Genomic DNA, 13543 nt, shown 5'->3' on the forward strand with positions numbered 1-13543 from the left:
ACGAAACGTCTGCAACACAAATTCCCAGCTCGGCGAATAGAACCACAACAAAAAGTTGGTAGTGTTTGGTGTATATGTCTTTGGTTCTTCTATTACTGTAGGAGAAAGTGAGGACTGCAGATGCTGGAGACCAGAGTTGAAAAATGTGATGCTGGAAAAACACAGCAGGCCAGGCAGCATCCGAGGAGCAGGATCATAAGCCCGGAATGTCGATTCTGCTCCTCGGATGCTGTCTAGCGTGCTGTGTTTTTCCAGCATCACATTTTTCAACTCTTCTATTACTGTAGTCTGTGTTTCCTTGGCCAGATTGATGTTGATGGATATGAACAGGGCTGTTACATCAAAGGAAACAATTATTACATCCTCTTCTATCTTGGTGTGTTTGATAGTCTTCAGGAATTCTTGGGTGGTTTGTTCTCAACCACTTAACCCCAAAAATAACACACAATTTCATTCATTGGTCCCTCACACCCAAATGTTAGATACAGGTAAAGATCCAATATTGTTATAGTGTATTATTGTGGCAGGACTATAGTTTCTTAGATAACATTGGTGCTTTAAAAGTGATGGTCTTGGCAAAGTTAAGGATTCTCAGTAAGCAGAAACAAGTAGGGAGGTTTTGTATAATTGATCTTTCAAAAGGTCAGTTCCCAAAGAAACTCAAAAGTTGGTACAGGTTAGGGAAAGTACTTCTCTCTGTTAGTACCTTCTGATTCAAGGTAGTATTGTTTACCACTTTGGCTGCTTGGATGACTTGCCGCTAGTTTGATGGATTTCAGTGGAACGCTGTCTGCCACACATTTTCTACTTCATTTAAAGGGAAAATACTGTGGATGCTGGAAGCTGAAACAGAACAAGAGAATGCTGTAGAACACAGCAGGTCTCAGAGGATCTGTGGAGAGAAACAGAGTTAACGTTCTAGGTCTGGTATGACTCTTGTTCAGAACAAGTTGATTTCCTCTTCATGTCACTTCCACAAATTTAAGAGAGTTTTTTTTCTCCAAATAAGAATAGTATTTCCCCAAATATGACAGATTTTCATAATCCTGAGTTAATACCTTGAGATGCCATTCTAGTTCAGATGAGAAACTGTCATACTGCAATGTAAAGTTGATAGATTTTGCTTACATTCACTATACACATATTGAGTTTGGATGTTCCCTTTTTTGCAGGGTGAAAACATATGTAGACCAGTTGGAATGCTGTAGTTCCTGAGTTTATCTTATATCCCCCCTTTTTTTTTAACAAAAATGTTGTTGTGAATTCCCTGGATTACTGTGAATATCTGTATTTAATTAGGTATTTGTTTGGAAGTAGGACTACCTAAAGCTTAAAATGTCAAAGAAAAGCTGACTTGCAATGTTCATTTTAAAGTCTGTGCACAAAAGGTTTCAAAAGGTTTAACTGCAAGTTCATAATATACAAGAATTAATTTAACACAGGCCCAGAAGTTTGGATTTAGATATTATGCTTAGATTTGGAGGAACGTTTGCCTTACCAAAATGTAGTACTTTGATCAGACATATATTTAAAAGTTTAAAAAAAAAATTGTTTGTGGAAATGATCTGAAAGTTTGGGACAAGATAGCAAAAGTAAAACAGTAACATATTGGCTGATATTAAATATCATGAATCTGAAGGAAGGCAAGGAATGGAAATGAGGTGTAGATACTAGTAGTGTTCAGTTCACTCAAAACTGAGCTGGTTCTTAATTATTTAAGTGATTTATTTTGCTCATTCATTAATACTGTTCAAGAATTGAAGTAATGGTGTGATTTTACTGGCTGTGAAAATCTCTCTCCTAGTCAAATAAGCTCTAGGGTTGCTGCTTCGTTTTGACAGTGATAATTGTTGCTTTCAATTAAAATAAGAACATTAAATTTTTGACTGTCCTTACCTCATTCCACCATTTTGTTATGTTTTGCATTTCATTTATAGTTTGTGTAATATTGTGATGCTTTTGTTTTACGTTATGTGTTTCTTGATGGTTTGTCTGCAGAAGAGCAGTATTGCTGGTGTGATTTTCTCAAGTACATTTACAAAAACGCATCCTTCATTTATTACCCTCCAGTGGTATATGTAATTCTATTTACCAAGAGATCCACTCAGTCTGCCTGTATTTGGTGCCAAATGAAGTTTGTCTTTGCTATATTTGTTTTCCGTATCTAACCAAGGCAGGTTAATTTTTCAATGTCAGTGTAGGATTTTTATTTAAACTGCTAAACAAAAGACTATCTTGGGGATTATGGAGAACACAGAAATAATGCTCAGCTTCGCCAAATAATATTCCGGTTTATTTGCTTTGTAGTCAACTGATTTTCTTTCTCTAATTGTTAGGTATTTCATTCCCACCAAGTTGGTTCCTTTCTTTATGGCATGTGGCAAATCAAAGTTTACAGGGTAGTTGTGATTCAAGTGAACAGGGGAAATTTACTTCATTCTATACCCTCACATACCCCACAAGGAACCACTCAAATAACTCAAGAGCTTTTTATGTCCACTGTGTACTTTTAACGATTTTATGTTTGATGTATTCCAGTATGTGAGCTGATTTCTTCAGACCCTAATGATAATATCTCATTGTGACTACTTCACTTCCTTTTTTCATGCTGTTGGTGCTGGTCACACTGGCATTGCCCAAGCAAGTCAGTCAGATCTTATAATTCATTATTTAGTTAGCCCATTTATCAAAGTTTTCCTTCACTGAATCAAAGCCATTTAATACCCTCTTTCAACCTCTTTCAACCTCTTCCATCAGGCAGAAGACACAGAAGCTTGAACACACATACCAACAGGTTCAAGAACAGCTTCTTTCCCCACTGGTATAGATTGCTGAATGCACCAATCTAATTTCATGTCTAACATTTATCTTGCTTTGAGCACCTCCTGTGCATCCGTAATCTTGTATGGGTCACTCTGTCTAAGCACCCTATAATCTCTGTCCTTGTGATCTGCCTGTACTGCACGCAAAACAAAACTTTTCACTGCACTGAGGTACATGTGACAACAATAAATCAAATCAAATTTTGTTCACCATGTACTGATTAAACACAAGCTTAAAGAGGTATTTCCATGAACAGCAGTGACTGTAGGATGATGGCAACTTTATCTTTACCTTCCTTGTGGACCCTGATATTCTGACGTTAGTGACTTGTAAAAGCCAAAAGGGAATTCTCTCCAGAATATGTTGATAAATAGAAAATGTGTTGAAGCATTGTTTTCAGATCTTCAGGAGAAATCTACTCCATTATATTTTATATTGATAGGGTCATATTTTAGAACCCTCTTCCTCACACCTTGCTTCACCCTGCACCCATCAAAAACTTCCTCAAAACTGATCTCTTTGTTTTACACCATCTTTTTACTGCCCTATACCTGGAAAAATTAAACAATAGGCGGTGCTATATAATCTCAAATGGCTCTCTCTTCTTTCTTACATTGTAATTCATATTTCAAAAATCATCAGATGATACAACATGGATGCAGACCATTCAGCCCCTTGAGCCTGTGTCACTGTGAAGCATTTTGGGTGTTTTACGACATAAAGGAGACTATATCAGTGCAAGTCTTGAGCAAACATTTCTGACTTAAACAATCTGCTCTAGCTGCCACATTATTTTGCTGTCCTGTAGCCTCTTCAAATGAGGATATTGCCAGCTCCAGATCTTACCATATCCCAACATTCATCAAATTTCATTAAGCCAATTTTATGAACAAAGCTTTACATAAAACACTGTGCAATATCTTAATCTGGATAATCCATGCCCTTTCACTGCAGGAGACCTTGTGTGCATTAATCTAGATTACACCTTTATTAACGTGACTGAATACATTATAAGGTAAATGAACAATCAAGGGCGAAGTTTGGTTTAAATATCCTACAACTGACTTAAAATAATTCACTTGCTATTTATTTTATAGAATTTATGTGCGCCCTGAATTTATTGCAAAACATTTTTGAAGAATTGCCACTTAGTTGAATGAGTGTGGTTCTGTTCATGCTCATTTAATGGTCATTGAGTGATATTGCCCAATTAGTGTCAGTTAGTGACAAATAATGTGTAGTCTCATGTTAAGATCCCTTATCAACTAGGAACTTGCCCGAGAAGCTCCTTTCACAAAGTCCCTTAGCAGCTGTTGGAGAGATGTGTATCCTATTTGTCTGTATTGGATTTGAAGCAGACCCATAAATGATGAGGACAGATTTTAATCTGCTGTGCCATCCAGTTCTTTCATGAATTTAAATCATTTCTAAAATTAAAGGCAATAAAAGAAAATCAGTTTTATTAGCTTCTAAAAATATTCCATATTTTGTACAGCTTATGCACTATATTTCTCTGCAGTGCGTCTTGTACAATATTAATTGAAAAATGTGATTGACAGCAGCTTTACTTGAAGAAGTTAGCATAACAATTAATTTAGTAGGTAAGGATCAAATCTAAGTGATTAGATAAGAGTTATATTTGGCAAGTGTTTTATAAAATTTGGATCAAAATTGTCTGCCATGTTAAGCAATGTATTTGAAAAGGCTATGGTACAGCAGAAAATTTCACCCTGGCTGTAAGTGTACAGGTTTTAGGTGCAAGTTCTAAGATCAATGCCTGTTTTCATTCTTCTATTGACCAATTTGTACCATCTTAATGGTATCACCCCATTAAAGAAGCATTGAACAAGGAGAAAACTTCATCCAATTTTATTAAAACAAAAAAATGGAATTTCTGAAGGTTGGTTAGTTATATGTCGCTTTTAGGGGAAGGAAGGAATATGATTATTCCTCAAGCCATTTTTTTCTATTCATTGTTGTCATCATCACACAATTGCATCATTGTCAGTCTGATTTCTGTATATTACTATTGTCACCTTGCTGTGTCAATAACCTCTTCTCCAGTTCTTGAGATGTTTTGGTCAGTTGTATCAGTTATAATTAATAAATTATTAGGAATGATGACATTAGTCCTGTGATATTAGTCCTAACTTTCTAGTTTAAAAGGTTTTCTAATTCCATTTGCTATGGTGCATTATGTTAAAAAAGACTTTTAAAACTTTTACTGCTGGTCAATTGTTGTAAAGTAATGGGAGAGAAATTCTAATATTTTCCAACCATGCCTTAATGTTTGAGTTCAAGAGAATATTGGTTGCTGGTTAGTGGCAGAATTTCTTCAGATTAGTTTTAGTAATGATGCTAACTAATTAAAACTCGATCAGAACAACAACCAACAACGTGCACCTGAATTCAGAGGTTACCGACTGACTTCGGTCATAGACAGGTGTACAGAACAAGTCCATCTGTTATGTTCCTTGTAAATATAGTTCATTTTTAATAGTTCAGCTTTGTTATTGTGAAGTGAATGTAACCGAATTTGCTGAATTCTCATATCAATACCTAATCTTTCTGCCAGGATATATGTGAACAGAAAAATAAGCTGGAAATCTTAATCCTAAACATGTGGAGTGAAGAAAATATGAATGGTGAATCTTTTAAACAGTTGTGGGTGATACAAGAAGAATACTTAAGTTTGGTGATGCAAAAGAACAGCATAGAAGTTAGAGAACAGAGTTACTACAAATGAAAAAATATTTAATTTCTTTTCTTGCACAGTGACACAACTGCAAACAAATTTGACCACAGTGCAGGAGCTTCTGGAACAGCAGCAGGAGAGATTGCAAGAGCTGTCGCAAGAGCTTACTGGTACCAAGGTAACTCTCATGACAAAGTCAGAATACTGTATTTCAGTAAAGGTCTTCACCCAGTTGTGTCTAACTGAATTTGGAATGTCAATCATAAGAAATAAGAGTAGGTATAGGCTATACGGTCCCTGAAGTCTGTTCTGCAAGCCATTGTAAAAACCTATCTATAACATGCAGAATGATCATGAAACTGAAACAAGGGGACAACTTAATCTTCCAACTATGTTCTCATCAACCTCTTCAGTAATGTCACACCCATCTATGAAGCAGGTGAAACTTGAACTAGGGCCTTCTGGTTCAAAGGTAGGGACCACAAAAATATCATTGTGCCATAAGATCCCAGTCTTCAACTTGTCCTTTCAATATCTTAATCTAATTTGTTTGTTTCTTCCAGAGCTGTGGGTTGTTTATAAGGTTGTGACTGTATCAAGTATTTGCTTCACATCATTAGCAGTGACCCCCAAATTGAAGTACAGCACTAGCTCCTTCATGAATCCATCAACCTCTTCAAAGAAACCTATTAATATGAAGCATGTGCCTTAGATGTCTAGTACCTCGGTTGATACACTGCAACATTTAATGTGCTATTATTACAGTCACTTTGTGTGTGTCCCTTTGATTTCCTTGAAGCTTCCTTTTCTTCTCTTTGCAAACAATTTTGCAAATTAATTGTGTCATTGCACCAAAACGATTCCCTTTGTGGCTTGTCCAAGACAGAAATTTGGATAGAACCATTTAAGTTATCTAGTTACTTGGGTGCTGCTGAAGATCTGCTCTGAGTTCAGTTCCAGCAGGCTTTCCTTCACAACCTAATCATTAATAGTGTAAAATAATTGCTGCCAGTGAGTTATTTTATGTCCATACCACTATTCCTCAAATGGTACAAGATTTATAGGAAGGAAGGGAAAAGCAAATAGAAAGAATAGTAAATTTGATGCTGAACAAATAAATCTCAAACACTTCGGCAAAACAAAAAAACAAATCAATGGAGAACTCTAGTTAAAGTATAGTTATATTTAAGCAACGTGTTTAGACATACTATAACAGATCTCTGGGCCACTTGGGATTTGAATCTCTTGGCCCAGACGTAGGGATGTTACCACTATGTCACAGGACCCACTGAAGCAGGGCAAATATGTTTTGATCATAAAAGAAATTGAGAAGGGAGTGTAACATGAGTGAAATTAATGAAATGAGGATAACAAATTGGGCTGAGACTTTGTAAGTGTGAAATATCTAGACTTTAAACCATGGAATCCTGAGCAGTTATAGACAGTGTTCATCAGATGATCAGCTGGATGTCTTTCTATGTCATTGAATTAGACCATCTTTAGCTTGACTTAAAGAGAAAGACATGCCAACGCAGGTATCATCCCCTACACTTACTTCATGTTAGCATTAATGCTGCTCCAAGACCAGACACACTGATGAAGCAAAAGCTATTGTCTATTGATGTCAGCCATATCTGTGGTGTTGTTTCCTACATTTCTCTTTATCTCTCCATCTCCCCCCTCCATCCAACTCTTCCTGCTGCTATCTACTGAAAAAAGAAATGAAGTTTAAGAACAGATCTTGGTCAAATTCAACAGACGATGATTGTTGCTGTGCTTCCACTACTATCACTACATTCTGAATAAAATACAAATGGGTTGAACTAATCTTTGAGGGTGTATGATTAAATTAAGATTTCTGAAATTTTGCTTGGTATTTTTGGAGATGATAATTTTTTATTCAAAAGTTCCATGGTGGTTTTAGAAGCTTGAGTACTTGGATAGTTCCTGTGATGTGACAGATTGTACCTGGTCTCTGGAGTAAGTGGATTTAATAAAGTAAAAGGCCTTTTCTCATTCTCTAATTCACTTTTATCTGTACTTGGGCTGTGTTTAGGACTAGTAATAACAGCCATGATGTTTCACCAAGCTGGATTAGTAAATGCTAATATTGCAAGCATTCTATTGACTTTGAAGCTTTATTAGCATCAGAAAAATGAGCATGACTTGGCCATCACACAGACAGAATACTAAATCCAGATCAAGGAGAAGATGCTGGTGCTGTTTCATACAGGTCTCTCTGACCTGACAGGTCTAGCACATTGCGGTTTAGTTATGTAAAGTCTTTACACCAAAAAAGACAAGTGCAAAGAATTATATTCCCCAGTTTTATAGGAATCATAATGGCATTGGAAAGTTGCATTTTCTAGGTTTAATCATGATGTAACATTTGACCCTCTAGGTTAATGTCTAAAAATGGGGACTTCAATTAGAAGCCACTACTGTTTATAATTAAACTAAACTGGATGCAAGGAATGTTTTCCAACTGTATCTCTGCCTGAATTTATTTACTTACTAAATACTGATTCATGCTTTTGTTGTGTTCAAAACTGACATCAGACACTGCTCTCACAGTCACTCTCCCATCCTCCACCTTTCATAAGTGCTAACTTAGCCGAAATTCTGGTGGTTATTTCCTAACCAGAGGCATTTCTCAGTCACTCTTCACCCAATGCCATCCTTGACGTGGTTGATAGCGCACACAGCTCTGAGTCACAAGGATCCAGGTTAAAATTCCACTCCAGGCTTGAAACACAGAATTAAGATTAACACCACAGTGCAGTGCTGAGGACTGTCAACGATCCCAGCTTTCATATGCTGCTGTGCCAGATGGTTATACAAGATTATAAGGCACTATTTTGCGGAAAAGCAGATGAATTCTTCCTGGGGTCCAGGCCAATATTTATCCCACATTTAACATTGCAAAAACAGATGAACTGGTCTTTGATCTTTTCACTTTGCAGTTGCCAATCCACATTTACTGTTTGTCTACCAAAAACTCAAGTCTCAATTTCTTGCTGTCACGTCCAAATTGCTTTGCACCCCAGCCCTACCAGTCTCCCAAACCTCGATGTTCTTCATTCCTCCAAGTCTTGCACGTTTCTCTTTCACTGTGTGTGCCACAACTGAGGAATTAAACATCAAATTCCTTCTAAAGCCTTTCATCCTCCACCTGCTCTCCTCCCTTAAGTTACCTGAAACTCACCTCTGCAAGTAAGTTTGTAGGTAATTGAACCTAGCTCAGGAACTACGAAATAGACCAGAAGTCATGAAGATGTTTTGATGAGCATAGCTTAGGTTCCCCAAGCAGCACATGCTGAACCTCCTGATGTCCACAGGGAAACATCTTCCTCCATGAACACTGCCAGCTAATGGCTGGAGAAACACTCAATTGACACAGGACCATAAAAAACAAACAAACCCATGTGCTGGTCTGAAATCACATTCTGTTATGGGGACATAGTCCACACTGTACTAACTACCACTGAGAAGTAACAGCATTCATGCCCGCGTCCTGGATTCGTCTGCTTCTGACTGCCTTTCTTTTTTTTTCCTCTTTCTCTTTCTTTTACTTTGCTCTTTTTTTTATGAGTTTATTCTTTTATTTTCTTTTTTCAGCAATATCGGTCCAGGCAATACCTGAGTTTCAGCAGCAGTGGGAGAGATTCCTTCCCCGAGTGTGGGCAGCGGTGGGAGAGATTCCTTCCCCGAGTGTGGGCAGCGGTGGGAGAGATTCCTTCCCCGAGTGTGGGCAGCGGTGGGAGAGATTCCTTCCCGGGATGTGGGCAGCGGTGAGAGAGATTCCTTCCCCGAGTGTGGGCAGCGGTGGGAGAGATTCCTTCCCCGAGTGTGGGCAGCGGTGGGAGAGATTCCTTCCCCGAGTGTGGGCAGCGGTGGGAGAGATTCCTTCCCGGGATGTGGGCAGCGGTGAGAGAGATTCCTTCCCCGAGTGTGGGCAGCGGTGAGAGAGATTCCTTCCCCGAGTGTGGGCAGCGGTGGGAGAGATTCCTTCCCCGAGTGTGGGCAGCGGTGGGAGAGATTCCTTCCCGGGATGTGGGCAGCGGTGAGAGAGATTCCTTCCCCGAGTGTGGGCAGCGGTGAGAGAGATTCCTTCCCCGAGTGTGGGCAGCGGTGGGAGAGATTCCTTCCCCGAGTGTGGGCAGCGGTGGGAGAGATTCCTTCCCCGAGTGTGGGCAGCGGTGGGAGAGATTCCTTCCCGGGATGTGGGCAGCGGTGAGAAAGATTTCTTCCCGTGGTGTGGGCAGCGGTAGGAGGGATTCCTTCCTGAGATGAAGGCAGTGGAGGGAGAGATTCCTTCCTGAGGTGAAGGTAGTGGTGGGAGCGATTCTTTCCTGAGGTGTAAGTAGCGGTGCGAGAGATTCCTTCCCAAATTGATTAGACTAGATTAGTTACAGTATGGAAACAGGCCCTTCGGCCCAACAAGTCCATACCGACCCACCGAAGTGCAACCCACTCACCTACATTAGCCCCTTCACCTAACACTACGGGCAATTTAGCTCGGCCAATTCACCTAACCTGCACATTTTTGGACTGTTTGAGGAAACCGGAGCACCCGGAGAAAACCCATGCAAACTCCACACAGTCTTTCAGTCGCCTACGGTGGGAACTGAACCCGGGTCTCTGGCGCTGTGAGGCAGCAGTACTAACCACTGTGTTACCATGCCGCCCACAAAGAAATACAACTGGTGGTGGTTTAACCTGAGGGAAAAGTCTGTCATTGTAACCTCAGCTGGTGTAGGAACTGAACCCACACTCTTAGTGTTATTCTGCATTACAAACCAGCCACCCAATCAACTGAGCTAACTAACACCCTGTTGTGGGCAGCGGTGGGAGCGATTCCTTCCTGAGGTGTAGGTAGTGGTGGGAAAAGTTCCTCAGCAGGCTAAGGGGGTGGGCTTTGTGGGTATTGTGTTTTTCTGGCGATGGGGACTCATGGCGGAGGCAGTGCGAGGGGGGGGGGGGGGTCTTCTTTTCCTTTGGCTATTTCTTTCATTTCTGCTTCTATTTTTAATCCTGTCTTTTGTATACTGAGATTATGCCAGAAATGATGACTTTGTATATTTTCCACTGTCTTCCTGTACTCCAGTACACATGAATATGAAAATCTAGCTGTAATGGAAGTCAGTGATTTGCCACCAGGTTGACTGTACATATTCCCATCAAAACCTGGTAAGTGACTCGAGTGAGGGTCCAGGTATCAGTCTAACACAGAGAACCTGTGCAGTCCATAACCAGTCGAGGATTGGCCACATGATTTAAAATTGGAACATGAGAAACCACTCCAGTTGTGACTGTGGACATCAGAGTAAGACCATTAGCAGCACCGCCACAACCATCCTGCACCCTGAGAGATCCTGTCCTGATGGCACTGTCTCCATTCACACTGTATCAGCTGAAGCTGTTGAATGAATTGTTAGCCTCTGTGTCAAGCTGTAACTGTTTTCTGAACTGCATTCATAACAAAAAGGCTCTTACTAACTCCTACTTTAGCTCAACAGCAACTTCTGTCATCTTATATTGCTGTGAAATGTCTTGAGATATTTCCTGTGGAGGTGGTGATAATGTTGCTGGGCAAATTCATCAAGCACCCCACTAATGTTCTGGGGATCAGGGTTCAAATCCCACCATGGCAGATCGTGAAATTCAAATTGAAGTTTTAAAATCTGAAATTAAAAAGCTAATCTAGTGGCAGACATGAAGGGCTTTTGCCTGAAACGTCAATTTTACTGCTCCTTGGATGCTGCCTGAACTGCTGTGCTTTTCCAGCACCACTCTACTCCAGAATCTGGTTTCCAGCATCTGCAGTCATTGTTTTTACCTAGTGGCAGGCATGTCGATTGCCATTTAAAAAAAACCCATCTAGTTCACAAATGCCCTTTTCAGGAAGAAAATCTGTCGTCCTTTCCTGGTCTGGCCTACGTGTAACTCCAGATCCACAGCAATGTGGTTAACACTTCACTGTCCTCTGGGCAATTCGGGATGGCCAGTGAATGCTGGTCCAACCAGTGACACCCATATAATCCCAAAATTGTAAGAAAAGAAAATTAAAGACTCCCTATAAATACATCTTTTTGTTAAAGTGGATTGTTGAATTAAAGTTCTCGGCCATTTCTATTCTGAACTGAAATAGCTTCTCAATGAGGATGTAGAAGGGACCCTCAAACAAATGAGATGTGTAACTGGAGAAAACTGTCTAACGTTTCTGTACTATATATACAGTAAACATTCAGAGTTGAAGTGCTTCCCTGATGTTAGTTAGAGAAGTGGAAACCTCTAATTGTTGACACTTTAAAAATCTTAGAAAAATGCCTGCTTAATGGGGCAAGTATATCTAGAATTAGTACATGTTGTTCGAAAATGCAAAGTTTATTCCAATGATGTTTACCTTAATCAACTTTTAAAGCATCGTGAGGCTGAGGTTACTACCGAATTGAACATGCACAAGATTCATTCAGTTCCTTTCAAACCATCAGAAAGCATCAAAGATTCTCTCTGATGTGTTGCTACAGTCTGTTAACTTATAAATCTGCACATTTCTCTCCACTTGTGAGTGATGAAAGTAAGAAACAATGAGTGAAGCCAAAAACTGGGGGTCTGAATATGAAAAAAAATTTATAGTTGTGGTGTAAGTCATCATCGGTTCCTTGCCAGCCTTCCAATTGTCCAGTTGCATGCAAGCATAACCTCCCTCAAAGATCCCACTTCAAACATAAGCATTCATCTGTTTCTTTTATGCTGATGTTATACTCAGTGGCCTGGAGGTTGTGTTCAAATGAGTAGTAATGCCATTTACAGTTGACATCAAAATAAATTGTAAACTTAGCCAAATTGTTGGTACAGGTGAAACTCCACAAGAAAGAGGATTCCCTCACTGTGTGAGCTTGCACCATTGTGGCTCTGTAGAATTTATTAATGCAGGCAAAAATGGCAGAGCTCATGGTTTAGTGAATGGAAGGAATGCCCAAAGAAACTTCAAAACTAAACTGCTGCAATATCTGTCAAAACTAATTCATGTCAAAGAGTAATTGGAACAAAAAATTAAGGAAAGAATTATTTTTTACATTACACATACAAGTTTATATATTTTTTTCAAATGCTAAATGAATGATTAATTTTAAAAGATCATAAATATATGCACTTTTTTTAAAAACAATAATGTTAAAAAGTTTCAATGATTTAAAAGGTCAAAACTCCCACCCATAGCCTTTTCAAAAATAAATGATTTATGGTAATAGTGTCCTCACTGGCCAGGACCATTTACTTATTTGCAAAGTAACTCTAGTTTCCCCTCTGTCCTAGAAAATGTTGTAGCAAAAATATTTACATATTAACAGCCCCAAGTTCTCATCAGTGTTAGTTCTTTGCTTCTAAACATGAGGCCAGAAAGTGTAGTTCCAAAGTTCCAGAGAGCATAGAATGGCTCAGGGCAACTTTGAGTTATTTGGAACAAATTCCTGTGCCTCTCACCCAGAGCTGTGTGGCAAACATTGACATCATTAGTACAGCCAAATTAGGGCCTTGCATTGATGTGTACCACTAATATGAGATGTGCATTACCAAGTTCCAAACTTGCATCATTTCAGGCTTCTGGATCAGTGGTGCTGGAAGGACACAGCAGTTCAGGCAGCATCCAACAAGCTGCTCGTTGGATGCTGCCTAAACTGCTGTGCTCTTCCAGCACCACTGATCCAGAATCTGGTTTCCAGCATCTGCAGTCATTGTTTTTACCTCATTTCAGACTTGCCTATCACTTGCTGCTCATTTGCACAATTTTTCCAGTACAGTAGATCCACAACTGGTACAAAGCTGATTTTTAAAAATTTGATATTAAAAGGGTTTGTGTGTTCTATCGGGTGATGCCTTTAAATGTCAAAAGAAAGAAGAGACACATAAAATAATGAGTCCTATTGCAATATCAAATGTTACTTAAGTATTGAGAGGACTAGTGTGTAGAGTTCCATTCAGAAAGGGGAAGCTCGTTCTGGTTCATCGCAGACTCTAAAT

General features: G+C 39.4%; 1 protein-coding gene across 1 annotated transcript in view; it reads left to right on the top strand.

The window, feature by feature from the left end:
- pex14 (peroxisomal biogenesis factor 14) overlaps positions 1–13543 on the top strand; it is a 250989-nt gene that overhangs the window by 220716 nt on the left and 16730 nt on the right. The window contains exon 7 of the mRNA XM_060852067.1: positions 5599–5696. Within this exon, the coding sequence (XP_060708050.1) occupies positions 5599–5696 (98 nt within the window). The remainder of the gene's footprint in view (positions 1–5598; positions 5697–13543) is intronic.

Source organism: Hemiscyllium ocellatum, chromosome 37, assembly GCF_020745735.1.
Source record: "Hemiscyllium ocellatum isolate sHemOce1 chromosome 37, sHemOce1.pat.X.cur, whole genome shotgun sequence".
NCBI classification, from domain to species: Eukaryota; Metazoa; Chordata; class Chondrichthyes; order Orectolobiformes; family Hemiscylliidae; genus Hemiscyllium; species Hemiscyllium ocellatum.